Source organism: Dipodomys merriami, unplaced genomic scaffold (genome assembly GCF_024711535.1).
Source record: "Dipodomys merriami isolate MVZ:Mamm:240054 unplaced genomic scaffold, mDipMer1.0.p SCAF_138, whole genome shotgun sequence".
NCBI lineage: Eukaryota > Metazoa > Chordata > Mammalia > Rodentia > Heteromyidae > Dipodomys > Dipodomys merriami.
Window position 1 is genome coordinate 51046 of NW_027202693.1, and position 27421 is coordinate 78466.

Genomic DNA, 27421 nt, shown 5'->3' on the forward strand with positions numbered 1-27421 from the left:
CCCGCTGTTGGATTGGTTGCTATTTCTCCCGTCCCAGGGGGCCCAACCCGGCCCAGGGTGGGGTTGGGGGGCGGGGCTCTGGGGACAGGACATGCAGGGCTGGGTGGGGGGGCAGAATTTCCTGTATTTGATCCATTTGCAACTTGGTCACCAATAGAGAGAAATGAGACTGAGGGCTAACACGAGAGGGCGGCCAGGCCCTGGGTCCCCAGCCAGGCCCTAGGAGTCCTGTCCCCTCTAGGGAGGGGGTGGGGAGTGGGAAAGAGCTCTAGAAACCCAATAGAGAAACAGAGAAAGGGGGCAAAGGGCTCATGTCAGCAAACACGGCTACATCACGTGACACGCCAGCGACACAGAAACACACGCCAACGCACACGGCTGCACAGCAGGGCAAAGGGGCGGGTGTTGGCGGGGAGAAGGGAGCCGGGGAGGGGCACCCATCTTGTCCTCTGCAGGGCGGGCTGGTGGGAGGGGGAGGGCAGGGTGAATGCATAGAACACATTATATGGACACGCTCAAGGCGTGGCGAGAGCGTGCATCGCCCCCACGGGCTCATGGGATGGACACGCAGTGTGCTTTGTGAGAGGCAGGGAGAGGGAGAGGGGGAGCAGGAGCTCTGGCCAGGCTGGACCACCCCTGGGGCACACACGGGCTTGATGGCTGGGGGGTGCATGGAGGATGGGCAACACACACTTATCTGGGGAACATGCGTAAGACACCACTCTAGGACACAGGTGATACACGGCGCCACCAAGCAAGCCCACGACACAGCCCCTCAGCCCCTTAGCCACTTGAGGCCCAGAGGTGGCCGACTATCGGCCTGATGCTACTCAAGAAGGACAGGAGCTTCCAAAACATCTGGGCCTGGTAGCAGGGAGGAAGGACGGAGCTGGATGCTAGGGCCTGCTCTGATGTCTCCAAAGATGAGGGCAGGAAGGCTTGCAGTCAGACTCCAGGTGGACTTCCTGTCCTGCAGAAGGGTGTTCTAGGAATGGACAGCAGGTTCATCTTCTCAAGTCAGGCGACCTGGGGGCTACATACAGGTGGCCACACTGACACACACAGGCCAAAGTGGGCAGGATCCAGCCAGCCAGCCAGGCGAAGAGATTGGCTGTCTGATTGGCTGAGATTGACCCTAGGAGGTCACATTTGCATGGTCTCTCTCGCACACACACACATACGTACACATATACGTGCACACGCACTTCACATGATGTGGGAATCTGGTGGGAAGGGCCTGCACACACATCCCAAGTTCATTATTCAGCCCACACGTATGCTCATACTCAGGGCAAGGCACACTGTGTACCTGTGTGTTCATTCTACGTGTTCCAGGCCCATGGGGGTGGTCGTGTGTGTGTGTGTGTGTGTGTGTGTGTGTGTGTGTGTGTGTACTGACACCGGGGCTTGAACTCCAGGCTCAGGTGACATCCCTTAGCATTTTTTCCCCCTCAAGGTTGGAAGCTCTCTTACTTGATCCACAGCTCCACTTCTGGTTTTCTGGTGGTACATTGGAGATAAAAGTCTCACAGACTTCCAAGTGGCTTTGAACTGCGATCCTCAGCTCTCAGCCTCCTGACTAGCTAGGATGATAGGCATGTGTCATTAGTGCCTGCCAGCAGGGGATGGTCCTAACACTGTCCTTTCTCCCATGTACCTCAAATCTGCCAGCACAGACAATCTACAAGCTATGTGTGTGCTACCTATAAACACACGCGTGACCCTCCCCACCCCCTCTTCGCTTACCATCAGAGGCTGGGCCTGCATCCCATCCTCCAGGGAGAACCCTGATTTCTCCTAGGTGCTGGCAGGCTGGAGGTAGGACGGGAGAGCGCCCTGTCTCCCCATCTGTCTGAGGAAGTCTTTGGCATTTCATCTCCCCAGCAATAGCTCAGTGTTCCCACCAGGAGGCCATGACACAGGCACTTTGCCATGGCGGGCTTGAGTATCCCTGTGTGTGTGTGTGTGTGTGTGTGTGTTTGCCTGGCTGGGGACACCTCTGAGGGACCACCTCAGTCTTGTCACCTGTGAGCATACAGAGATGTGCCAGCTGTCACAGGCTCCAGCCTGTCCTTGGGCAGAGACCCAGAGAAAGATAAAGGTCTGGGCCCGTGTGCCCAGGAGCCCTGAGGTCGCAGGGCAGGAAACTACCATTGCACAATGTTTCATGCAGCTGTGTGGGAGGCCATACCAGATAAAGGTCAGCGGCGATGGGGACAGAGGAAGGGACAAATCAACCCAAAGAAGCCATCCTGGACTGGGCATGTTCTAGAGAAATGTATCTGTGGGTTTATGTGTGTGTGTTTCGATAGGCAGAAAGCCCCTTACCATACACACGTGTGCATGCGCACACACATGCTCACGCAGCTGTACTCTAGGTAGCAGAGAAATAACAGGCATCTGGAAGTGGCGCTGTGGCTCAAGTGGTAGAGCGCTCGCTGAAGAGCTGAAGAGCTGAAGAGCTGAGGGACAGTGCCCAGGCCCAGAGTTCAGGCCCCACGACCAACAAAAATAAATAAATAAAAGGCATCTGTGCCCACGCAAAGCCAATGTGCAATCCAGTGGGAGGGGGCTCCTGTCAACACTTGGGGCATGCGCACACATGCACACACACTCTCCTGCCCTCCTCCAGGACATGGAGTAATTCCCCAAGTGATCAAGCGGTCATGTGGGGGTGGGAGGGGTGCCACAGCCTTCGTCTCTGAGCCTCCCTGACTCCTCGGAGGACGTGGACATGTGTGCACACATTTCCCGCCCCATTCACAACACACGAGGGCGGAGATGGAAAGATGGCTGTTGTCATCAAACGCAAAATGCCCACAGATCTATGACTACACACACACACACACACACACACACACACACACACACACACACCTATGCGTGGAAAACGTGGGGGGGGTGCATGGTTAAACTCGGCCAATCTACCTGGCAACCAGGGTGGAGAGAGGAGACTGGAGGTACGGGGAGGGGAGAGGTGTGATCTGGTGGGGGGAGGGGTCTACACACACATCTACACATGTACACACACGCTGGGGTGTCCACACGTCTCAAGCATGTGCCGGCGGCATGCATGTTGGTGTGCATGTGTGATCACGCCTGCTGCTATCTACGTGCGGGGTGGGGCGGGGTGGGTGGGGGACAGTCCATGGCAGGGGAGGTCTGCCTGGGGAGTGGAGGGGGGTGGGGCTGCCTGGGTCTGTTTTCAGGGAGAGCTTGGAGCAGGGGGATGGAGTGGGAAGGTGGTGGGGGTATTGCTCCCGATGTGAAGGGGGGAGGATCTGGGAGAGAGAAGGGCAGGGGGACTACAAGCCCAGCGTCCCCCCAATGGATGACGCCAAGACCACCCCCAGCACCACACAGCAAATGATGATCATGATTTTCTTCTGCAGACAGAAAGAGAGATGAGAGAGACAGAGACAGAGTGATAGAGAGAGAGGGCAAGACAAACCAACAGACCAACAGATGGGGAGAGATAGGGGTGTGGGGTGTAAGAAAAAAAGAAGGGAGGGAAAACAGAGAAAAACAGAGTCAGAGGCAGAGATAAGGCCTGCTCCCAACTGCATCACCACCGCAGCCCTGGCCTACTCCCAGCCCCGCCCACCGCCTTCCTGGCTGGCCCCCAAACCCCATCCGGCCATGAGTACCCTTGCTCACCCTCCGGGCCTTGCTCTGATATTTCACAGCTTTCTTGGTGTCAGACACGGCTCGCTCTACATAGTCCACGGAATGTTCCACGTTGTACTCGATACGGTCAATCATCTCTCCCTGGAGACAGAGGTGCATGAGGCCTAGATCTGGCAGTCTGATGGAGGCTGGATGGGGGTGGTCGCTGCCCCCCCTCCCCCCGTGGAGTGGCAGAGCCCACGTACCTGGCTTTCCACGAGCATCGCCATGTCCACAAACATGTCGTGCAGCTCTCGGATGCTGGTTTCCAGTTTGATGATCTCATTGTGTCTCGTCTCGATCTCATTTAGGGCCTGCTTTGTCATCTGGGAGTCCATTTTGATCTAGGATGATGAAAGCAGAGAGTAAGGGCTGTGTCTTCAGCCCTCAGTGTGTCTGGATTCAAATCCTGGTGTCCTTTCCTAGCAAAATTCGGAACCATTCTAGGACTCCGTTTGCCCCTCCCTCCCCCAATAGAAAATTCAAGATCTTAGCAGGGTCCATCTCAAGTGCTATAGTGAAAAATCACAGGAGGCTGGGAATGTGGCTTAGTGGTAGAGTGTTTGCTTAGCATGCACTGGGTTCGACTTCTCAGTACCACATACACAGAAAAAGCTGGACGTGATGATGTGGCTCAAGTGGTAGAGTGCTAGCCTTGAGCAATAGAAGCTCAGGGACCGTGCCCAGGCCCTGAGTTCAAGTCCCAGGACTGGCAAAAAGAAAAAAAAATCATACCAGTTTGGAAGAACGCCTGGTACTAAAGGGAAGTTTGCTAAATTACAGGAAATGAAACTTGGCGGGAACCCATCACCTCTGTCTGCCCCAGGACAGCTAGCACACACACCAGGGAAGCTCAGGAAAGAAAGATGGGCAGGGGCAGACGGGCAGTGGAGGGGACACTGCAGGTGGGAAAGGAGCAAGCTGACAAGGAGACTCAGAAGAGAAGGTCGTGTGCCCACAAGTCACCCAGAGCCTGCATGAGATGAGGCAGGAGATAAAAATCACCACTCAACTCACAGTCGGATCCCTCAGACCCACAGACTCCTGGCCTGAACCAGGCATTCACTTCCTATTCACTCCCGTGCTCTAAAGCCCCCAGGACTCGCCATTATCACAGGCTTCACACCTTTGACAATCAATGTAACACTGGGCCATTCTTCCTTTCTTTTTTGGGGGGGGGGTTGGTCATGGGGCTTGAACTCTGGGCCTGGGAGCTGTCCTCAACTCTTTAGCTCAAGGCAAGCACTCTACCACTTGAGCCACTGCGCCACTTCCAGTTTTCTGGTGGTGAATTGGAGATGAGAATCTCATGGACTTTTCTGCCCAGGCTGGCTTTAAACCTCGATCCTCAGATTTCAGCCTCCTGAGTAGCTAGGATTATAGGCGTGAGCCACAGACACCTGGTTCTTCTTTCTTTCTTTCTTTCTTTTTTATTGTGAGGCAGGTCCTGGGGCTTGAACTCAGGGCCTGGATACTGTCCCTGAGATTTTGTGCTCAGAGCTATGTCTCTACTTCTGGCTTTTTGGTGGTTAATTGGACATAGGAGTCTCACAAACTTTCCTGCCCGGGCTGGCTTTGAACTGTGATCCTCAGATCTCAGCCTCCTGAGTAGTTAGGATTACAGGGGTGTGCCACCAGTATTCAGATCCCTGTAAGTTTTACTCGTAGACAGTGTGGAGAGAGCTATTTGAGGGTGAAGGGCGCCTCTCCTCAGAGATGAATTTGACCAAAGTTAATTCAACAAAGATCAATTATTCAAACAGCAATTTACTGAGATCTATTAAACAATCACAGTACATCCTTTTTTTTTTTTTTTTTTGGTGCTAGCACTGGGGCTTACGCTTGGTGTCAGCTCAAGGCTAATGCTCCATCACTTGAGCCACACCTCTACTTCTGGCTTGTGCTGGTTAATAGGAAACAAGGGTCTCATGGATTATTTGGCCCAGGCTGGCTTTGGACCTGGATCTTCAGATCTCAGCCCCTGAATAGCTAAGGCTGGTTTTGAACGGTGATCCTCAGATCTCAGCCTCTTGAGTATCTAGGATTAAAGATGTGAGCCACCAGTGCTTGGCTTCACTGTGTGTACTTTAAATCTAGTCTAGAACCATTATTCAGAACCACTGAGCCCCCAGAAGCAAAAACAAAGACAGAACTGAATAGGCCAGGGCAAAAGTCCGTTAGGAGAGAGAACTTAGGTTAAGAAAGACCCATCCATTCACATAGAAAAAGATAGGGCAAGGCAGTGCGCAATTCTTAAGCAATATATATATATATATATGTATGTATGTATGTATGTATGTATGTATGTTTATCCATTGTGGGCCTGGGCGCTGTCCCTCAGCTCTTCAGCTCAAGGCAAGAGCTCTTGAGCCACAGTGCCACTTCCGGTTTTTCTGGTGGTTTTATTGGAGATTAGAGTCTCACAAACTTTCTTGCCTGGGCTGGCTTCGAACCATGATCCTCAGATCTCAGCCTCCTCAGTAGCCAGGATTACAAGTGTGAGCCACCAGCGCCCAGCAAGCAAAACTAATATTTTTTTTTGAAAAATGTAGAGAAATGAGTCATATGGTGAATGATGAATGCTTGGGTGGGGACCATTAGCAGACTTCTACCACTTGAGGCACACCTCTAGCCTGACTTGTTCTGATGAACTGAAGCTAGAATCCTGTGGATGTCTGCACAGGCTGGTTATAAATGAAGACCCTCCAGATCTCAGCCTGCTGAGCTGGATGATGGGGTGAGCCACCTGCACAGAATTCAGACTCTGAAACCACATTGGACTCAAAATCGTTGGCAGGCTATTTGGCTTTTGGGGAGCTTGTTTTTCACGTCAGTGAAATGGGCAGCGCACTGAATGAGCTTGCAAGGAAGAGTAAAATAGGCAAAGGGCTGAGAACACCCTGCTTTCAAGGTCACACGCTGTTTTGAAGGGCGGGGACTTCCTGCGCTATCCCATGGAATTCCCCACTTCCCGGTCCCAGCTGCCCACGCCTGGCCATTGCAGAGTAGACCTAGGATCTAGGTTCAAGTTGAACCTGAGGAAGTCCCCCAAAGAGGCCCCATCCCACCCCAGGGGGAGGGCTCACATCGTCCGTGAAGATGGCCAGCTTCCCGCTCTCCAGCATGTCCTCCAGCTCTTCGTTGGTCGTGGTCCTGCCGGCTGTGGAGAGAAGGGACTCCCTGCTCAGGGGCTGGGCCCACCAGGGAGCCTGCGGTGGTGGGGTGGGGCAGGGCCCGGGGGCCCCCTCTCCCACCGGCTTTAGGCCAGGCCGCGCCCGGGGAGGGTGGAGGAGACCAGGGGTATACGCACTGATCTCCAGCTGCCGCTGGATCCGGTCCTTGCAGCGGTCTCGGTACTTGGACTGAGTCGCATTATACTCGGTCATTACCTCCACGAACTTCCGGGAGAGTGTTGAGTGCTGGGGTGGGAGGGGGGTGGAGCACAGACAGTGGGTGGGCAGGGGGCAGAGATGCTGGGCAGACGTAGTGTATCGCCCCCCACCCAAATGCGGCCATTCCACGCCTGCACCTGCTGCACCTGCCGGAGACCTGAAGATACAGCCAAGGCCCGCCCTTCGCCGTAACCCCGCCCACACAAGGCCACGCCCATTTTATTTGGCCACGCCCCGTGTTCTGGCCCCGCCCACCCGTCTGGCCCCGCCCCCAAGCGCTCCAGGCCCAGCTCCTCCCATCTCTTTGCAGGCCCAGTCCAGCCTTCGCCTCCTACCTGGGTCTTGCGGATGCGCAGGTCCGCGGAGGAACGGTTCAGCCCCTCTTCCTGTTCAATGCTTTGCTCAATCGCTGTGGGACAAAGGGCGCAGTGACTGTGGGAGACCTGGGGCAGGTGGGGTGAGGGGGCTGGGGCACAGGAAAGGCCGACACCCAGAGACAGGCCCTGGGCCTGGGAAGAGATTCATAGCATGGGGAGGACGGGCAGTAGAGGAGGCAGGGAGAAGGCCAGGCCAGCAGATAAACAAGCAAGTGTATTGGGGGTGGGGGGTCCCAGGCAGGTAGCAGGGGAGATTGCCCTGAGGTCATCTCATTAGCCAATCCTGAGCTATGCCTTTCTTTCTTTCTTTCTTTCTTTCTTTTTTTTGTCGGTCATGGGCACTGTCCCAGTGTTCTTCAGCTCAAGGCAAGTGCTCTACCCTTGAGCCACAGTCCCACTTCTGGTTTTCTGGTGGTTAATTGGAGATAAGAGTCTCATGGACTTTCCTGCTTGGGCTGGCTTTGGACTGTGACCCTCAGATCTCAGCCTCCTGAGTAGCTAGGATTACAGGCATGAACCATCAGACCCAGCTTGGATCTCTAGTTTTCTATGGGTTGGGCCCAGATCACAGTCCTCCTATCTCCTCCTGAGTAACTGGGATTATAGGCATATACTACTGGAGAGAGGGAAGAGAGGAGGGCCTTCTTTTTTGTTGTTTGTGCTGATACTGGAGCTTGAACTCCTGGCCTGCAAGGCGATCCCTTGTCCTGGAAGTTCATATGTCTAAAAGGTGTCTTGGAAAAGTGAAAAGATGAACTAGAATTCCTGCTTCTGGATCATGCACACCTAATACCACCATTCAGATTTTCTGAAAAAGAGCGTGAGGTACGAGCTAATAGAGTTAGATCAGAAAATGCAGCAGAGATGAATCACTCAGCCTGCCCGTTCCAAGGGCCTCTAGGGCTATTCCTGAGAACATGGCTTCTCTGAGCTGCTGGCAGCTGCTGTGGGGAGCTATGAGGCTGGCCTACACCCCAAGGATCCCCTGCCAGCAAAAGCAGGCATAGTTAATGAGTGGCGGCTCTGGCCTGAGGATGTGGGGAAAGCATAGGGCTACCTAAGAAGGAAACTCAATGTGCTGGCCTGGCTGAGGCCCTGTTTCAGAGGTGGGGCTAGGCCAAGTATGGAGGGAGGAGTCTTCTATGTTGCTTCATTGACTTTTCAGGACAATCCTGAGAATTCTGTGATATCACCTCCTGTTTCAGACTAGAAACTGAGACTCAAATGGGTAAAACAACTCAAAGTCAAGTTCAGCTACCAACTAGAAGAACCAAGGCCTCTCCCCCCCTCCCTCTCCTTCTCCCTCTCCCTCTCCCCCTCCCTCTCCCTCTCCCTCTCCCTCTCCCCCTCTCTTTCTCTTTCTCCCTCCCTCCCTCCCTCTCTCTCTCTCTCTCTCTCTCTCTCTCTCTCTCTCTCTCTCTCTCTCTCTCTCTCTTTCTCCACCATTTGAGTCACAGTTCCATCTCTGGCTTTTTAAGCTGGCTTCAAAACAGGATCCTCATATCTCAGCCTCCTGAGTAGCTAGGATTATAGCCGTGAGCCTCTGGCACCCAGCTGGTTTTCTCTTTTTCTGGACATCTGAATGGTCAGCTTCTTGTATGTATGTATGTGTGTGTGTGTGTGTGTGTGTGTGTGTGTGTGTGTGTGTGTGTGTGTGTGTGTGTGTGTGTGTGTGTGTGTGTGTGCATGCATGTATGTATGTATATCATACTTGAACTCAGGGCCTGCGCACTGTCTTTGAGCTTTTTCACGTAAGACTAGCACTCTAGGCCGGGCGCTGGTGGCTCACGCCTGTAATCCTAGCTACTCAGGAGGCTGAGATCTGAGGATCGCGGTTCAAAGCCATCCTGGGCAGGAGAGACCGTGAGACTCCTATCTCCAATAAAAACCACCTTGAGCTGAAGAGCTGAGGGACAGCGCCCAGGCCCAGAGTTCAAGCCCCACGACCGACAAAAAAAAAAAAAAAAAAAAGACTAGCACTCTATTACTTTGAGCCACAACACCACTTCTGGTTTTCTGGTAGCTAATTGGAGGTAAGAGTCTCAAGGACTTTCCTGCCTAGGCTAGCTTTGAACTGGGATCCTCAGATCTCAGCCTCCCGAGTAGCTAGGATTACAGGCGTGAACCACTGGTGCCTAGATAATTTATTTATTTTTTATGTGCTTGACTTTATTGTTTTAATGGGCGTGACTTCCGGGCCTCTTTTTCTGAGAGCTTCTCACTCAAGGCTGGTGCTTTACCACTTGAGGTACACTTCCAGTTTCAGCTTTTTGGTGGTTAACTGGGGGGAAGTGTCTTGAACATTTATTTGCCTGGACTGGTGATCCTCAAATCTCAGCTTCCTAAGTAGGTTTGATGGTAGGCATGAACCATTAGAACTTTATTTATTTATTTTTGTCGGTCGTGGGGCCTGAACTCTGGGCCTGGGCGCTGTCCCTCAGCTCTTCAGCTCAAGGCTAGTGCTCTACCACTTGAGCCACAGCACCACTTCTGGTTTTTTCTGCTTATGTGGTGCTGAGGAATCGAACCCAGAGCCTCATGCATGCAAGGCAAGCACTCTACCACTGAGCCACCTTCCCTGCCCCTTGACTTTATTTTTACATATTTTAAAAAATATTTATCTACTATTTATTGTTACTGGGGCTTGACCTCACGACTTCACTCTCGGGGTCTTTACACTCAGGACTGGCACCCTAACACTTGAACTGCACCTCCAGTTTGGCTTTTTTTTTTTCTAGTTAATTGGAGATGGAAACTCTTGGACTTCTGACTAGGCTGGCCTTGAACCTCAATCCTCAGATTTCAACCTCCTGAGTAAGATTACAGGTGTAAGCCACTGGTATCCGCCTTCTTTTTTATTTTAATTTTAGTTAGACTTGAAACAGTCTTATTATGGAGCCCAGGCTGGTCTTGGACTTGTGCCTTTCAAGTACTGGGATTACAGGCATGCACAAAGCACTACCATGCCTGGTTTAAACAATCAGTTTCTTCCTCAACCCCTTATACAACCTCCATCACCACCAAGTCCTGGGGCTTGAACTCAGAGCCTGGGCACTATCCTTGGGCTTCTTTACTCAAGGCTAGTGCTCTACCACTTGAGCCACAACACCACTTCCAGCTTTTTCTGTTTATATGGAACTGAAGAATCGAACCCAGGTCTTCATTAAGGCTAGGAAAGCACTTTACCACTAAGCCACATTCCCAGACCAAAATCAGCTTCTTAAACCATGGTCACTTTCCCTGTGTTCTTTCTGGGTTTATTAGTAACACATGGATCACGGAGATCCTGCATCACAGAGATATCCTTGGTATCATCTAGAAAGTATTCAAGGTCAGGGCTAATCAAGTCCAAAGACACTACTGAGCCTAGGGATTTAAAAACTGTGTGCCAGCAGGAACCTGGCTTCTTAGAAGGAACCCAAGGGGCTGCTGCAGGAGTGGGAAGGCAGGCGGGGCAGGGAAGGACTTCCAGTCCCTATTCAGTCAAGAAACCTGACACTTCCCTGAGCTCTTCAGCTCAAGCCAAGCGCTCTATCACTTCAGCCATAGTGCCACTTCCGGTTTTCTGGTGGTTAATTGGAGAGAAGAGTCTCACAGTCTTTTCTGCCCAGGCTGGCTTTGAACCACGATCCTCAGATCTCAGCCTCCTGAGTAGCTAGGATTACAGGCGTGAGCCACTGGCACCTGGCAACCGATACTTTTAAAAAAATATAAACTTTATTACAGACTGTGATAGACAATTTGCTCCAGGAAAGTTAGAATGAACTAGTGACTTTAAATGAGCATCATTATTCCACAATACTGTGAATTTCCGGAAATTAAGTAATCACTTAATCACAATCAAAAAAAAAAAAAAAAAAAAAAGAACCTTGGGGAAGGGAGGGAGGGAGGGGATGGTAGGGGGAAAACAATGGAGGGGGTAACAATGTTCAAGAGGAAGTGTACTCATTACCTCACTCATGTAACTGTAACCCTCTGTATAGTATCTTTACAATAAAAAAATTTAAAAAAAATATAAACTTTGTAAAATTTCACTTGGAGTAAAAGATTTTACTGGGACTGGCAATGTGGCTCAGTGGTAGAGTGCTTGCCTAGCATGCATGAAGCCCTGGGTTCCATTCCTCAGTACCATATACACAGAAAAAGCCAGAAGTGGCGCTGTGGCTCAAGTGGTAGAGTGCTCGCCTTGAGCAAAAGAAGCTCAGGGACAGTGCCCAGGCCCCAAGTTCAAGCCCCAGGACTGGAAGAAAAAGAAAAAGCTGAAAGTGGTGCTGTAGTTCATTTGGTAGAGTGCCAGCCTTGCGTGAAAAAGTTAGAAGCCAGTGTCCAAATCCTGAGTTCAAAATGTAGTACGGGCGCGTGCGCGCGCACACACACACACACACACACACACACACACACACACACACACACACACAGAACAATCTGGGCACTGGTGGCTCACATCTATCATCCTAGCTACTCAGGAGGTTGAGTTCAAAGCCAGCCTGGGCAGGAAAGCCCATGAGACTTATCTACAATTAACCACAGAAAGCTGGAAGTAGCACTGTAGCTCAAAGTGCTACAGTATTTTTGGCCTTGAGCAAGAAAGTTCAGGGACAGCATCCAAGCCCTGAATTCAAGCCCCATGACCACCAGCAACAACAACAAAAGAGTTAACAACAAAAAAAAAAAAACCCAAAAACAAAAACAGTATTTCTGGGCTTGGTGGTACAAGCCTGTAATTGTAATCCCAATCCCAGCATTCAGAAGGCTAAGACTGGAGGACTGGGAATGTGGCTTAGTGGTAGAGTGCTTGCCTAGCATGCATGAAGCCCTGGGTTCGGTTCCTCAGTACTAGAGTGCTAGCCTTGAGCACAGAGAGGCTCAGGGACAGTGCCCAGGCCCTGAGTTTAAGCCTCAGGACTGGGAAAAAAAAAAAAAAAAGGACTGGAGAGTTGGGAGTTCTAGGCCAGCTTGGGCTATATAGTGAGATCCAGCCTCGGAAAGGGAAAGAGAAAGAGACAGGAAGAAGGAAAGGGCTGCTGAGCGCTGGCAGCTGATGCTTGTCATCCTAGCGACTCAGGAGACTGAGATCTGAGGATCCCGCCAGCCCAGGCGGGAAAGTCCCTGAATCTCTTACCTCCAATGAACCACCAGAAAACCAAAAGTGGAGCTGTGGCTCAAAGTGCTAGAGTGCTAGCCTTGAGCAAAAAGAGCTCAGGGACAGTGCAAAGGCCCCCAGTTCAAGCCCCACAACCAACTTAAAAAAAAGAAAGAAAAAACAAACAAACAAACAAGTTTTGAAATGGCTTCAATTTCCCCTACTGTGCAGATGAGCAGGCTGGGGCTAGGCTGCTCACAGAGGCTGGGTTTGCGCTGCTGGGATTTGCACTGATCCCAGACCAGAGCGTTTCCATCTCACACACTCACCTTGAGTGCAAAGAGCTTGTTGTTACCCGTCAGCCTCCACCTGGTACCCATGGCCTCTCTGTGAATCTGAGAGGACATCCGGCTTTTGTCCTTGTCTCCCTAGCCCAAGGTCACTGGGCCAAGCACCATGTCAAGCTCCTGTCCCTAAAGCTTAGCGGTGATGGGCTTCACACACCGTAGGTCCTTGGCAAAGGCTCCAGATGCTGAATTACGATCGGTGCACAAATTAGCCTCCCGGTAGCATTGCTATTCCCGGGGTACCAGCACACGAGGAGGTTCCCGGCCCACAATGCTTTGGGGGAAGGTGGTTATTACCAGCGCCCAAGTCCTTAAATTAGAGTGAATACATGAGCACTTGGCAGGGCCCTCCTGAAAACGTGCCAGCCCCTGATGTCAGCCACACAGTCCAATCTGGCCTGAGCTGACAGTACTGATACAGGAGCGAGCATTTCTGAACCCATCCATGCTGGGGCGGGGAGGGAGGGGGGCCAGGACAAATAAGGACTTCACAAAAGCGAAGTCTTGTTTTTCAAAAGCAAAGACTTCCTTTTCCCAAGGGATCTTCACTCTGATGGAACCCACAGCACTCAGATGCAAACCTTCCTTCGCTCATGTCTCTGTCATGTCATTCTCTATACAATTGGGACTAAGTAGGGGTGCCAGTAGCTCATGCCTGCCTGTGATCCTAGCTACTCAGGCCAGCCCAGGCAGGAAGGTCTGTGACACTCTCCTCTCTAATTAATAAGCAAAAGGAAAGAAAAACGAAAAGCCAGAAGTAGAGCTATGGCTCAAGTGATAGAGTGCCAGCCTTGAGTGGAAAAAGCTCAACTCAAGCCCTGAGTTCAAGACTCAGGACTGGAATATCAACATTAAAAACAACAACAACAACAACAAAAGATCTGGCTAGCTGGGCGCCAGTGGCTCACACCTGTAATCCTATCTTCTCAGGAGACTGAGATCTAGGATCGTGGTTCAAAGCCAGCCTGGGCAGGAAAGTCTGTGAGACTTATCTCCAATTAACCACGAGAAAAACGGAGGTGGCGCTGTGGCTCAAGTGGTAAAGCACTGGTCTTGAGCTGAAGAGCTCAGGGACAGCACGCAGACCCAGAGTCCAAGCCCCATGACCAAAAAAAAAAAAAAGAAGATCTGGATCTAGAGCAGGGTATGGTGGTACATGCCTATAATTCCATCATTCAAATCTAGGCAAAAGGATTGTGAATTCTAGACTAGCTTGAGCTACACAGTGAGATCTTGTTTCAAAAACCCAAGCGCTAGGGTATAGTTCATTGGTAGAGAGCTTGTCTAGCACATACAAGGCCCTGGGTTCCCTCCCCAGCTCTGGGGGAGAAAAAGAGGCAGCCAGGCACCACTGGCTCACAGCTTATAATCCTAGCTACTCAAGGCTGAGATTTAAGGAGTGAGATTTGCAAGCCTGGGTAGAGAAATTCTCAAGGCTCTTATTTCTAATTAACCAGCAAAAAGCCAAAACTGGAGACTTGGCTCAAGTGATGGAGTACTACCTGTGAATGAAAAAGCCAAGCAACAGGGTAAGGTCTTGGCTGGCAATGTGGCTTAGTGGTAGAGTGCTTGCCTAGCATGCATGAAACCCTGGGTTCCATTCCACAGTACCACATAAATAGAAAAAGCCAGAAGTGGTGCTTTGGCTCAAGTGGTAGAGTGCTAGCCTTGAGCAAAAGAAGCTCAGGGAAGCCAGGTGCCAGTGGCTCACGCTTGTAATCTTAGCTACTCTGGAGGCTGAGATCTGAGGATCACAGTTCAAAGCCAGCCTGGGCAGGAAAGTCCATGAGACTCTTATCTCCAATGAACCACCAGAAAACTGGAAGTGGTGCTGTGGCTCAAGTGGTAGAACACCCGCCTTGAGCTGAAGAGCTCAGGGACAGTGCCCAGGCCCTGAGTTCACACCCCAAGACTGGCAAAAGAAAAAGAAGCCTCTAAGGCCTTGAGTTCCAGCCCCAGGAATGGCACGCATGTGCACACACACACACACACACACACACACACACACCAGCAGCACACACACACACACACACACACACACACACACACACACACACACACACACACACCAGCAGCAAGTCCGGGTTTTGTGCTTTCTCACTGTTTAGGAATCTGGCTCCCAGAAGGTTGTTTTTTTCCTCCTTAGCTCAGAATTGCACTCCTCACCTTTCAACTTGGACCGGACCTTGTTGGCCGTCTTTTTGATGTCTGCAGTAAGATCCTCCAGCTCCTGTTTGGTCTCTAAGGGGAAGAAGCCGAGGAGGCTGAGTGAGAAGTCTGTGTGGGACCCCAGTAACCTTCCCCCCACACTCCACCCCAAACACCCGAAAGCAACACTCACTCTCATCTGGGTTGGGGGCGGCCAGGATGGCGCTATGCTGTTTTTTCACCTGCTCCACGTCTTCCGACAGCTTCTCAATGCAGCCTCGAATCTCCTCCACCTGGGGGAAACCACCCATGACACGCAGCCAAGTGCTGGGGAGATCCAGAGAGTCTCCAGGGCTCAGGGGAAAAAGTCAAAGGCACAGGGGGGAAATAGGGGCACAGCGAAAGGGAAGCTGTTGAGAAGGGGCCAGTTTCTGGGTCTGGGGCACTGAGGATTCATTACCTGTTCGAAGAACTCATCCATAAAGTGGTCTCGGTCCACGTGGACCACCTCCTCTTCATCATCACTGTCTTTTGCCTGGAAGATAAAGGAAGATAGATCCATCCATGAGCAATCTTCACCCTGGTCCCTGAGGCTGGGTCTCTCCCCTTTTCCCTACCATGCAACCACAGGTGCTGCTCCCAGCTTAGGCTCAGAAAGGAGGCTTCAAGAAAGACCTAAACAGGCTAGGAATGTGGCTTAGTAGAAGCTCTGGGTTCAATTCCTCAGTACTGCATAAACAGGAAAAGCCAGATGTGGTGCTGTGGCTCCAGTGGTAGGGTGCTTAGCCTTGAGCAAAAGAAGCTCAGGGACAAGGCCCAGGACTGGCAAATGAAGGAAGGAAGGAAGGAAGGAAGGAAGGAAGGAAGGAAGGAAGGAAGCAGGAAGGCAGGCAGGCAGGCAAGAGAAGAAAAGAAAAGACAAGGCCCAAATGCTGGGCATTGGTGGCTCATGCCAGTAATCCTAGCTCCTCAAGAGGCTGAAATCTCAGAAGCACAGTTCAAAGCCAGCCAGGCAGAAAAGTCCCTCCAATTAACCACTCAAAAACCAGAAGTGGCACTGTAGCTCAAAGTGGTAGAGTGCTAGCCTTGAGCAAAAGAGCTCGTGGACAGTGCCCAGGCCCAGAGTTCAAGCCCCACAACCAACCACCCCCCCAAAAAAGGAAGGGGGTGCTATGAAGGCACCAAAATTCTGAATGAACATTAGGTACCATAGTTTTCTATGGAGCTTGAACTCAGGGCCTGGGGTCTGTGTGTGTGTGTGTGTGTGTGTGTGGCCTTATGGGTACAGCTTCTCACTGGAAGGGGATAGTATTCAGGGCAGCTGCTATTGACCAATCAGGATGGATGTATTTCAATATTTTAACCATCAGCTAAATGTCAGTCTTGCAATAATTGGCTCTGAGCTCCAAGAAGGATTCTGGAATCCACTGGTGTCTCTGGATCCTGAACTTTCCTGATATTCTTCCACAATACCTGCTCAAGCCTCAATGGACTCCCCTTCTTTTCCCCTCCACCTTCCCTCCCTGCCGCACCCCCCCCCCCCCCGCCGCCTCGTGCACCTGACCAGCTACATCTCCTATACAAGGTCACTTCACAGCCAATGGCAGGGCACAGGGAAGGTGGGTGAGTGAAGCAGACAGCACCCGATCCCTCTTCCTGCGCCTTCCTCCTGCCACCCACCCTCACTCCTCTTTCTCGGCCAATTTGTCTCATGTATTCAGTCGTGGATTCAATCGCTTTCCCCCAGCGCCTTCCAACAGCACACCCACCCACTCCTGCTTGCTTGGGTTTTCCAGTTGCAGCCGGCAGCTGCTCAGCCCTCCACCCCCGGGGCTCACAGACACAAAGGGAGTTACCCACCCACACCGCCACCGCCACCAACAGACAGACCGGGGCCACAGACAGAAGCACTGACATACAGGCGCACAGAAATAGTCCTCGACACCCACACGGAGACACACTGCCACGCTGACGTTTGCTGCACACAGGCCCACAGCAGAGCTGCACGCCGACACGTGGACACACAGATGTGTAACGCACTCAGAGGGACAGAGCAGGGACTCGGAGGGGCTGGGTGTGCAGGTTCACTCTGCTGATTGGAAGATGCAAGGGACAGAGCCCTTCCTATCCTAACCCCACGCTCTTTTTCTGCTTGGGACAGAGGTGTGAAGGCAAAGTTGGACCCCATCAACCTTAAGTACATTTGGAACTCTAATGAGCCCCAGTGGAAATTTAAACAAGAATGAATCCCAGGTTCCAGAAAGAATCTGGCCAGGCTCAGACAGAATCTAGCAACACGAGCCTGAATGAATAAAATCAACTCAGGATGTCAAATGGCCTGTCTGACGCTCCACCAATGGAGATTTACATAGAAGCCCCAACTCGGCCTAAGGAGATTGCAGACGGGCCTGACAGGCCTGCGCAGAAATCAGACAGGCTCAAAGTACACTCTACTAGGCTAGACAGACTTCAGACAGCTCAGATCGAACCTAGACAGAGTCAGATGGGACCTAGATACATACAATCCACATAGTCAAGAGTGCTTGGGATCAGCAGAAATCCACAAAACCGGGAAGAACTGCAAAGACCACAGGTCCCCAAAGCCTCTAATCCATGCCCTGCCCAAATGACACTCTGGGGAGTCTGGGTACATACGGCCTCAGGGGTGAAGCACTCCCAAACATCTGGCTGCAAAAGGAATTTCCTGCTGCTGCTTTATTGTTATTGTTGTTAGTCTTGGGGCTTGAACTCAGAGCCTGGGGTCTGTCTCTGAGCCGCTCTGTGCTCAAGGCTAGCACTCTACCACTTGAGCTACAGGGCCACTTCTGGTTTTCTGGTAGTTAACTGGAGATAAGAGTCTCATGGACTTTCCTGGCCAGGCTGGCTTTGATCTATGATCCTCAGATCTCAGCCTCCTGAGTAGCTAGGATGAAAGGCATGAGCCACACTGGTGCCCAAGGTTTCTTGCTTGTTGAGCACAGCTGGTGGCCCTGGTGGGTCTTGTGGGGACCCTCTGAGAGGATTGTGCTTCTAAAACCTCCATTCAACTCAAAAACACCCCCAGAGAGATCTTACTTGGCCCAAAGAGGCTCTAGAGTGCAAGATTCATCATGGAGATCGGCCAGTTTCCACTATAGCTGCTAAATTCTCAGTCCTCAAACACCAGCTGCCCTGGAAGACCCCCTCTGAGCCTTCACTACCCACCATCCAGCATCCCACCCTCACGAGGATCAGGGGTCCCTCGCCGGTCCAGGTGCTTGGGGACTTTTCTGTCTCTTTAGGAAGTCCTTCCTAAAGTCTACTGTCACTCCCTCCTGTTGTTCCTAGAGATTCTTTCTGGAGTCTCCAGGCTACCTATTTACTTGTCTTTGAGTAAAGAGGGAAGAGAGACAGAAAGGCCCAAGTCCAATTTCTCTGGTATCATGACAAAGAGAACGGAGTGCTAATAATCCTCCACGTTTATAAACACATTCATAATCCTTTCTGATCTTCAGCCCAGCCCAGGGAAGAGAGAGAGCTAAACAAACAGTAATATCCCTCTTTCCCTGATGAAGGATCAGAGGAAAGTGGCCAGGCTGAACTAGGCTGGGACACTGTGGACACCAGGCCCGCTCTTCCTGATCAAGCCTTTTCTGGGGAGGGCTTCTGTGCCTGGAAAACCTAGCAAACACTTTGTTGTTGTTGTTGGTCATGGGGCTTGAACTTGGGGCCTGGGAACTCTCCCTGAGCTCTTTAGCTTAAGGTGGGTATCTACCATTCAAGTCACAGAGCCACTTCGGGTTTTCTGGTGTTAATTGGAGATAAGAGTCTCATGGACTTTTCCTGCCCAGGCTGGCTTTGAACTGCGATCCTCAGATCTCAGCCTCCTGTGTAGCTAGGATTACAGGCATAAGCCACCAGCACCTAGCTCCCCAAGCTCTTTTTGCTCAAGGCTAGCACTCTCCCACTTTGAGACTCAGCTCTACTTCTGGTTTTCTGGTAGTTCATTGGAGATAAGAGAATCTCAGGATCTTTCCTGCCCAGGCTGGCTCTGAGCCGATCCTCAGCTCTCAGCTTCCTGAGTAGCTAGGATGACAGGCGTGGGCCACCAGTGCCTAGCAAATGTTTTCATTTGTTAGTTCCTTTCATGAGTCTGACACTCTTGTTTTCTCTTAGTCTTCATTAAAACTCTGTAAGGCCCATTGGCCAACATAATTACAATTATGACATTTAGACAATGAGCTGCTGCTCTGTGCACTCCGCACGTGTTTGTCTATGTGTGTGTGTTTGGTTTGTTGAGATGGATGTATACTTCGTATACTAGATACCCTCAAACTCAAGATCCTCTAGTCTCAAGCCAGGTAACAGTGGCTCATGCCTATAATCCCAGCTACTCAAGAGGTTGAGATCTGAGGATTGCAGTTCAAAGCCAGTCCAGGCAGGAAAGTCTAGGAGACTTTCATCTTCAATTAGCCAGCAAAAAGCCAGACATGGAGTTATGGCTCAAGTGCTAAAGCTGCAGCCTTGAGTGAAAGAATGAAGGGACAGCATTTAGTCCTGGAGGTCAAGTCCCAGTATTGGCACAAAAAAAAGAAAGCCACAAAACCCTCAGCTTATTGAGTGCTGGGATTACAGGTGTGTGACACCATGCTTGGCATGCTTGGCTTATCCACTTAATTCTTACAACAATCTCCTGGGGTAGACATTATTATAGTCCCCTTTTAAGGATGGGGAAACTGAGGTAGAGACAGGCTGAAGAATTTGCCCCTGGTGAGCTGCTAGAAGATCATGTGACTTCTCTCCTCTGAGCCTTTGGACCACATGTGACTACCCTACCTAGCAGTCAGGAGGCCACAAAACAAAGCAGGAAAAATGCCTAACATTATCATGAAGAGAATATGTACTTAATGATGGCTGGCTCTTGCCTCTTGTTACTTTGTTACACATAAAGAGACAGGCTCAGATATAACCTGTATCACCTATGTAAGGCTATGTAAGGCCAAGAGGACCAGAGGTAGAATGTAAACTCAGAGTCTACTCTGTTGTATCCTAAGTGTGTCTGAGCTCCTATGATCAGAACAGGACTTCCAGGAAGAGCCCAGACAGGAAGCCGGGACTTCCAGCCTGAAAGAGAACTCCTGTGGGGCTCCAGGGAAATCTCAGGTCTCTCTGGGGTCTGGTCCATGAGAGGGTAATTTTCAGATGAGTGTTCAGCAAGGGTCACATTGCTCCAAGATGTGTGTGTTTGAATAACAGGGAGAGTCTCCAATTCTAGAAGTCAGAGCAGTCTAAAAGCACTCAGGCTGCAGGCACCAGAGACAACATAGGAAAAGACACTCAAGTTGTTCTATTTTTCTTTTCTTTTTCTTTTTTTTTTTTTTTTAATTATCTGTGGGGCTTGATCTCAGGGCCTGGGCACAGATCCTGAGCTTTTGTACTCAAGACTAGCGCTCTACCACTTTGAGCCACAGCTCCACTTTTGGTTTTCTGGTGGTTCATTGGTGATGAGAGTCTCATGGACTTTCCTGCCCGGGCTGGCTTTGAACCATCATCCTCAGACTTCAGCCTCCTGAGTAGCTAGGATGACAAGTGTGAGCCACTAATGCCTGGCAAGTTGTTTCTCTTGATAGTGGTCCTGGGCTACAGGTGGGAAGGTCCAGTCTTGGCCTTTTCACATCCATGCTGGGGTCTAAGACAACACAGTTCCTATCCCTCCCCCCAACTGGTTATCACAGTTGTGTGCCACACTGCATGGATTTTACATTTCTTTTCTTTTTTATCAGTCCTGGGACTTGAACTCAGGGCCCTGCACTCCTACTTGGCTACCACTTGAGCCACACCTCCACTTCCATCCTTTTTGGTGGTTAATTGAAGATAAGAATCTCACAGCTGGGTGCCAGTGGCTCACGCCTGTAATCCCAGCTACTCTGTGCCCCCTGAGTAACTAAGATTACAGGCGTGAACCACCAGGCCCCTAGCCACAATGCTATTCTTATTTTCTTATGGTATTTGAGGAAATGGAGATGCAGAAAGACTAAATCACATGTCCAGGATTATTCAGCCAGTGGGGATGCTAACAAGGTAGAAGCACATGGATTTGGACCCAGACACTGTGTTCTCTCTGCCTCGAGACTTTGCAGGCTCTTGAGAACATTCTAGAACCTCTGTGGAAATGGAAGATACTCTAGTTAGGTCTCCAGCTTCTCTCCTGCCTCCTCAGGCCTCTCAGGCCCCAGGCTTTCCAGATCACAGATACCAGAGGCCCTCACGTGTGTGTGTGTGTGTGTGTGTGTGTGTGTGTGTGTGTGTGTGAGCGCACCCATGCGCATGTGCAGATGGAGGAGACAAGGATAGATACATAAATGGATGGAGGAGGGGGACAGTGTGGGCCGCCAAGTGAGTGACCAAGAAACAGATGGCAGTGAGAGGTGACAGAAACAGAGGTGGAGAGAAACTGGAATCAGGTGGCAGAAAGTCAGACAGAGACTGTGCACGGGTGCGCACACAGAAAGCCTGTGCCCACCAGGTGTGTATGTGTGTGTATAAACACAGTGCCCATGCACACTGGCACACACGGCTCACCCACACTCCTCACGGGCACAAAGGTTGCTCTCTGATCACGAGGTAGAAACCTCTCTGCCCCTGCCCCTCCCTCTCTGTCCATCTGTCTCCCTGGCTGGGGCCTCTCTTCCCTCTCCCTCCCATGGTCCAGCCTAGCCCTTGTCTTCAAGCCCCTGTCCATGCCTCCTCTTCTCCCCTTCTCCAGGAGTTATTCACTCAGCTCACAAACAAGTGTGATTTGTGCCAGGTTCCCTCTGGGTGCTGCAGGAACATGCCAAAGATCCAGTGTGGGAGACAGAGGGGGGAGGGGGAGGAACAAGGTAATTTCTGACCATGCAGAATAGCAGGAAGGGAAAGAGGAAGAGATGGCTGACTGGAACAGGTGCAGGGACGTTTTACACAGGATGGGCAGGGACAAGCGTTCTAATGAGGTAACACAGGAGCTCAATGCGGGGCTCACATGTGGGGAAACAATTCAAGACAGAGGGATAGCAAGTGCAAGAAAACGTAAGCAGGAGCTGGGAATGTGGCTTAGTGGTAGAGTGTTTGCCTAGCATGCATGAAGGCCCTGGGTTCCTCAGTACCACATACACAGAAAAGGCTGGAAGTGGTGCTGTGGCTCTAGTCGTAGAGTGCTAACCTTGAGCAAAAGAGCTCAGGGACAGTGTCCAGGCCCTGAGTTCAAGCCCCAGGACTGGCAAATAAATAAATAAATAAACAAACAAACCTAGCTGGGCACCAGTGGGTCATGCCTATAATCCTAGCTACTCAGGAGGCTGAGATCTAAGGATCCTGGTTCAAGGCCAGCCCAGGCAGGAAAGTCTGTGAGACTCATCTCCAATAAACCACTCCAAAAACCAGAAGTGGTGCTGTGGCTCAAGTGGTACAGCATTGCCTTGAGCTGACGTGCTGAGGGAGAGCGCCCAGGCCCAGAGTTCAAGTCCCACAACAGACAAAAACAAAAAAACAAAAAAAACCTTAAGCAGAGATTAGGTAATGAACATAAAAGGCAGAAAAGGCCAAGTACCAGTGGCTCACACCTGTCGTCCTAGCTACTCAGGAGGCTGAGATCTTAGGATCATAGTTCAAAGCCAAACAGGTAGGAAAGTCCATGAGACGCTTATCTCCAATGAACCACTTGAAAACCGGAAGTGGAGCTGTAGCTCAAAGTGGTAGAGGGCTAGCTTTGAACGAAAGAGCACAGGGACAGCACCCAGGCCCTGAGTTCAAGCTCCACAACAAGAAAAAGGCAGCCGGGCGCTGGTGGCTCACGCCTGTCATCCTAGCTACTCAGGAGGCTGAGATCTGAGGATCGTGGTTCAAAGCCAGCCCGGGCAGGAGAGACCGTGAGACTCCTATCTCCAATAAACCACCAGAAAACCGGAAGTGGCGCTGTAGCTCAAGTGGTAGTGCGTTCGCCTTGAGCTGAAGAGGTGAGGGACAGCGCCCAGGCCCAGAGTTCAAGCCCCATGACCGACCAAAAAAAAAAAAAGAAAGAAAAGAAAAAAGCAGAAGTCCAGTGTACATGGAAGAAGTAAATTCATTTAAAGGGTTTCCTGATCACTGTCTATACTCTGGGTCACTCTGTTCAATCTTGAATCCCAGCCTTCCTCCAAGTCTCTAGAACATCCTTCCTCACGCTCTCCCCACCCCTCTCCTCCCCCTTGGCTCTTCTCCTACCCTGGCTCCCTCTTTGGATCCTGAGACAGTTGAGGACCCTCCCCACCCTAATTGCCCCCTCCCCTCCCCCCCCCCCCCCCGGTCCTAGGCCAGCCCTGTACCTTTCAGATAGTAACCAAAGATGTTGGTGAAACAGAGACAGAAAAGCTGGTTGATACCAGCTGTGCCGTGGACATGCTGTGTGACCTTGGATAAGTCAACATTTTTCTGTAGCCCTCAATGAACTCCAAAATAATAATTTATGTGATGCTCAGTAGAAGCATACGAATCATACATGAAACCACCTAGAACACAAAGCCTAGGTACTACTTTTATTTGTTTTATTTCAGCTTTCTCCCCCCACCCCACCCCCCCGTCCTGGGGCTTGAACTCAGGGCCTGGGCACTGTCCCTGAACTGCTTTTGCTCAAGGCTAGTGCTCTACCACTTGAACCACAGCACCACTTCTAGCTTTTTCTGTGTGCATGGTACTGAGGAATCGAAGGCAGCGTTTCATGCATACTAGGCAAGCACTCTACCACTGAGCCACCTTCCAAGCTCTAGTTCAACTTTTTGTGTACTGATGAAAGTGGGTTTTGAATTCAGGGCCTGGGCACTGCCCCTTTGCTTTTTCTGTTCAGGGCTGATTCTCTACTACTTCAGCCATAGCTCCACTTCTGCTCTTTTTTTTTTTTTCTGGTTAATTATACTTTCTCTGATTTGGAATCTAGATCCTCATATCATAACCTACTAGAGTGGCTAGGATTATAGGTGTGAGCCAAAGAACCTGGCTAGAAACTTTTTTTTTCTTTTTTTTTTTGCTAGTCCTCGGGCTTGAACACAGGGTCTGGGCACTGTCCCTGGGCCTATTTGTGCTCAAGTCTGATGCTCTACCATTTGTGCCACAGCACAGGGACTTTTCTGTCCAGGCTGGCTTTGAACCATGATCCTCAAATCTCAGCCTCTTGAATAGCTAGGATTACAGGTGTGAACCCCTGGTGCCCAGAGCAGACGCTACTCTTAATCCCCAGGAGCACCCTAGAAATCACAATCTGTTATTGCTCTTAGCTCACATATGAAGAAACAGGAGTTAAGGAGATGGCTCAGTGGTAAGAATAGCTACCTAGCACGTACCAGGCCCTGGGTCTAATCCCTAGCACTACAAAACACAAACAACAAAAACACACCGGAGCCGGGCGCTGGTGGCTCACGCCTGTAATCCTAGCTACTCAGGAGGCTGAGATCTGAGGATCGCGGTTCAAAGCCAGCCCGGGCAGGAGAGACCGTGAGACTCCTATCTCCAATAAACCACCAGAAAACCGGAAGTGGCGCTGTAGCTCAAGTGGTAGAGCGCTCGCCTTGAGCTGAAGAGCTGAGGGACAGCGCCCAGGCCCAGAGTTCAAGCCCCACGACCGACCAAAAAAAAAAAAAACAAAAAAACACACCGGAGGCCCAGACAGGTTCAGGTCCAGCAATTTATCCAAGGTCATATAGGAAGCAGGGCGAATTCGAATTTGAACCCAGTCTCTGCCTCCCACCTGTGCCCTGAACCACTTGATGATAAACAAAGTGGCAAAGCCCTAACCGTTGCTGGAAAGAGAATCAAGCCCCAGGGCTGCCACCTCTCCCACACTTGTCCCTCCCAAGATCTCAGAGACCCCCCCTCTCCTTCCTTCCCACACCCCTGCCCCACCCAGCCTCTCCTACCTCCTACCACCTCTGTCAGGGAGACCCTCACACTCCAGGCATCTGACTAGCAGGCAGCTCCTTTCTTCTAGGCCCGCCCCCTCCCAAATCCAGTCTCCCTGAGCCATGACTAAGAGCAAAGCCATCAGCACTTATGGGGGGGGGGGCCCCACACTGCCTCCTCCACCTGACTGCCCCAGCCATCAGGTTTTCTCACCTCTGAACAGGGAACCCTCACTGGCTCCCCCCAGCCCCTCCTTTCCTCCCCACCCTCTCTAATTATACCACAATTCCACCACCACCCAGCCCACCCCATTTGCCATTTCTCTGGGAATCTCAGAATCATAGAATGGTTTTGGCTGCAAGGTGTGTGTGTGGGGAGGGGGGAGTGTCTAAGTTCCAATCAGATTTCCTCCCTTGTTAGCTGTGTGACCTTGGATAAATGATTTAATCCCTCTGTGCCTCAGTTTCTCCAGTACAAAATGAGATAGATACTAGGCTGTCTGCCTGCCTGGTCAAACCAGGAGCTTGGTGGTGTTCCAATGAGATCACAGTGGTTACCGGCTTTGCAAAGTGAACCCTGATGGAAGGGAGCGGATGTCAGAGCTGGCTGGTCAGAATTCAAATCCTATCTTTTTTGAGCTTTGTGGCTTTAAGTTACTTAACCTCTCTGGGCCACCGTTTCCTTATATATCAGACAGAAGCACCCGAGTATTTGATTTATAAGGTAGTTTTGAAGATCAAAATGATTTAATATGTATTAAACACTCCAAACATCAATGACTGCTATTTTTGTCATCAGACAAAAATGCAGAAAAAGTTTAATAATAAAAATAAATGTATCTTCCAAGTCCCTCCCTGAACTGCTAGCCCCTCCTCTTTCCACCTGCCGACCTGTCTCTCTCCAGAAACAGCAGTCAATAGCTTCTAAGACCCACTCAGAAAGCTGGGGTGCGGGGGTCCCTGTCCCTAGATGTGGGGAGGGGGAGCCTTTCAAAGACAGTTCTTTACCTTAGCATCAAGATTTCTGAGCCAAAGGCCAAAGAAGCAGAGTCCCATGTCAACTTGGCACACTTGGCCACCCAGATTCCTGTCTGACCTACCCCCATACAGACTTTCTTGATGACCTTGGGGAAGTCCCTTCCCCTCCTCTGAAGCTCCAGCTCCTCATCTGTCAAACAGCAGCACTATGGTGAGTGACAACCCAGAGGCCCCGGTTACAATCACTGCATCAAGTCCCACTGGCCACACAGGACAAGGCCAGGCCCATTAGCATAACCCCAGGGCCACCATCCAACAGCAGACTGCCACCTCTCCACCTCTGCCTCCTTGGGCCCCCAGGTCATTTCTCCAAATGCTCCAGCGCCTGAAACCATTTTCCCCCTGCCCCATTCTCTAGCTCAATAGAGTAGCTTCCTTGGCAGCCTTGGGGGGGGTCTTCTTCCCCAGGCACCCAGACATAACCCACTGCTTGGCCCAGTCCTGGAGCTGGGCCTCTTCAGGCCTCAGACCTGGGCCCACACAGGCCTGCCCCTGGCTGCTCCACTTCCCTCCAGCCCCACAGTCATGTCACACAAGCCCCTCCGGGCCCGGTACGTGGACTGTCCTTCCTTCTCCCATCTCTGGGGTCACCTCCACTCAGACCCTGGCCCTAGGCAGTCTCCTGAGCCCGTCCCCCGTCCCTGTCACGGAGAGGTGCCCCCTCCTTGCAGGACACACACACACACACACACACAGCCAGGTGTTGGCCTCTCCCCTCAACCTGTGTCCTTCCCCCATAGTCTCCCCAAATCTGGGTCCTCCCCCCACATACTCCCCCTCCTTAGCCTGGCCCAGTAGCCACCACCATTCTTCAAAATCTGCTCCTGGGGGGGGTGGTACCCCCCCATTCTCTCCGAACAGTCACTCTTCTCATCCCCAGGCTAGACCCAGGGCTCTCCTGGGGTCATGAGATGTCCAGGCCCTAAGACCTCCCCCGCCCCCTTGTGCTTTAATGGCCTCCAACCCCTTCCAGGCTCTGCCCCCAAAATGCAGGTTCACCGGAGACATCAGAAGCCTGGAGATCTTTGGGGTGCCCCAGGCTCCCAGCCTCGTTTCATCCTTCGCCCCCCCTCCCGGCCCCAGCACCATCCCCATCACTCTGTCCCCACGCGCTCCCCCAAATATTGGGGTCCCGCCCCCCCCTCCTCCTCCATCCCCAGGGCTCACACTCCGCAGCTCCTGGGTCCGATCCTTCATCCTGCGACGGCTCCTCCTCCTCCTCGTCCTCCTCCTGCCTCGGCGGCCGCTCACTGCCTCCCACCTCGGAGCTGGGGGCCGGGGGTCTGGGGGCGCCGGGGGGGGGCGCCGAGGGGAGCTGCCGCGGAGGCTCAGGCGGGGCGGCGGGGGGCCGAGGGCCGGGCAGGGGCAGGGGCCTGGGCCGCTGGGCTCTGCCTGGGCTGCGGTGGCGATGCGGCTGCGGCACAGGGCTGGATGGAGGGATGCGGGCGCCGGAGCGCGGGGGAGGGGGGCGGAGGGAGGGGGG

At 51.7% G+C, this 27421-nt stretch overlaps 1 protein-coding gene across 1 annotated transcript; it reads right to left on the minus strand.

Moving 5' to 3' along the window:
* Positions 1–27377, minus strand: LOC138825557 (syntaxin-1B). The gene is made up of 10 exons (XM_070020193.1): positions 27106–27377; positions 15474–15548; positions 15207–15306; positions 15032–15106; positions 7394–7467; positions 6977–7085; positions 6753–6826; positions 3873–4010; positions 3658–3768; positions 1–3386 (listed from the first exon to the last, which is right to left on the minus strand). The coding sequence occupies exons 1-10, from the start codon at positions 27133–27135 to the stop codon at positions 3306–3308; spliced, it is 867 nt and encodes a 288-aa protein (XP_069876294.1). The 5' UTR covers positions 27136–27377; the 3' UTR covers positions 1–3305.
* Between the last annotated feature and the right edge of the window lie 44 nt (positions 27378–27421).

What these genes read in the sequence shown, in the direction of transcription:
- LOC138825557 (XM_070020193.1), bottom strand. Translation starts at nt 27,135, where the DNA reads ATGAAGGATCGGACCCAGGAGCTGCGGAGT. An exon ending in CGCCCCCAACCCAGATGAGA is followed by an intron (nt 15,107 to 15,206) that starts GTGAGTGTTGCT and finishes TCTTCCCCTTAG; the next exon opens with AGACCAAACAGGAGCTGGAG. An exon ending in ATCAGAGCAAGGCCCGGAGG is followed by an intron (nt 3,387 to 3,657) that starts GTGAGCAAGGGT and finishes TTCTGTCTGCAG; the next exon opens with AAGAAAATCATGATCATCAT.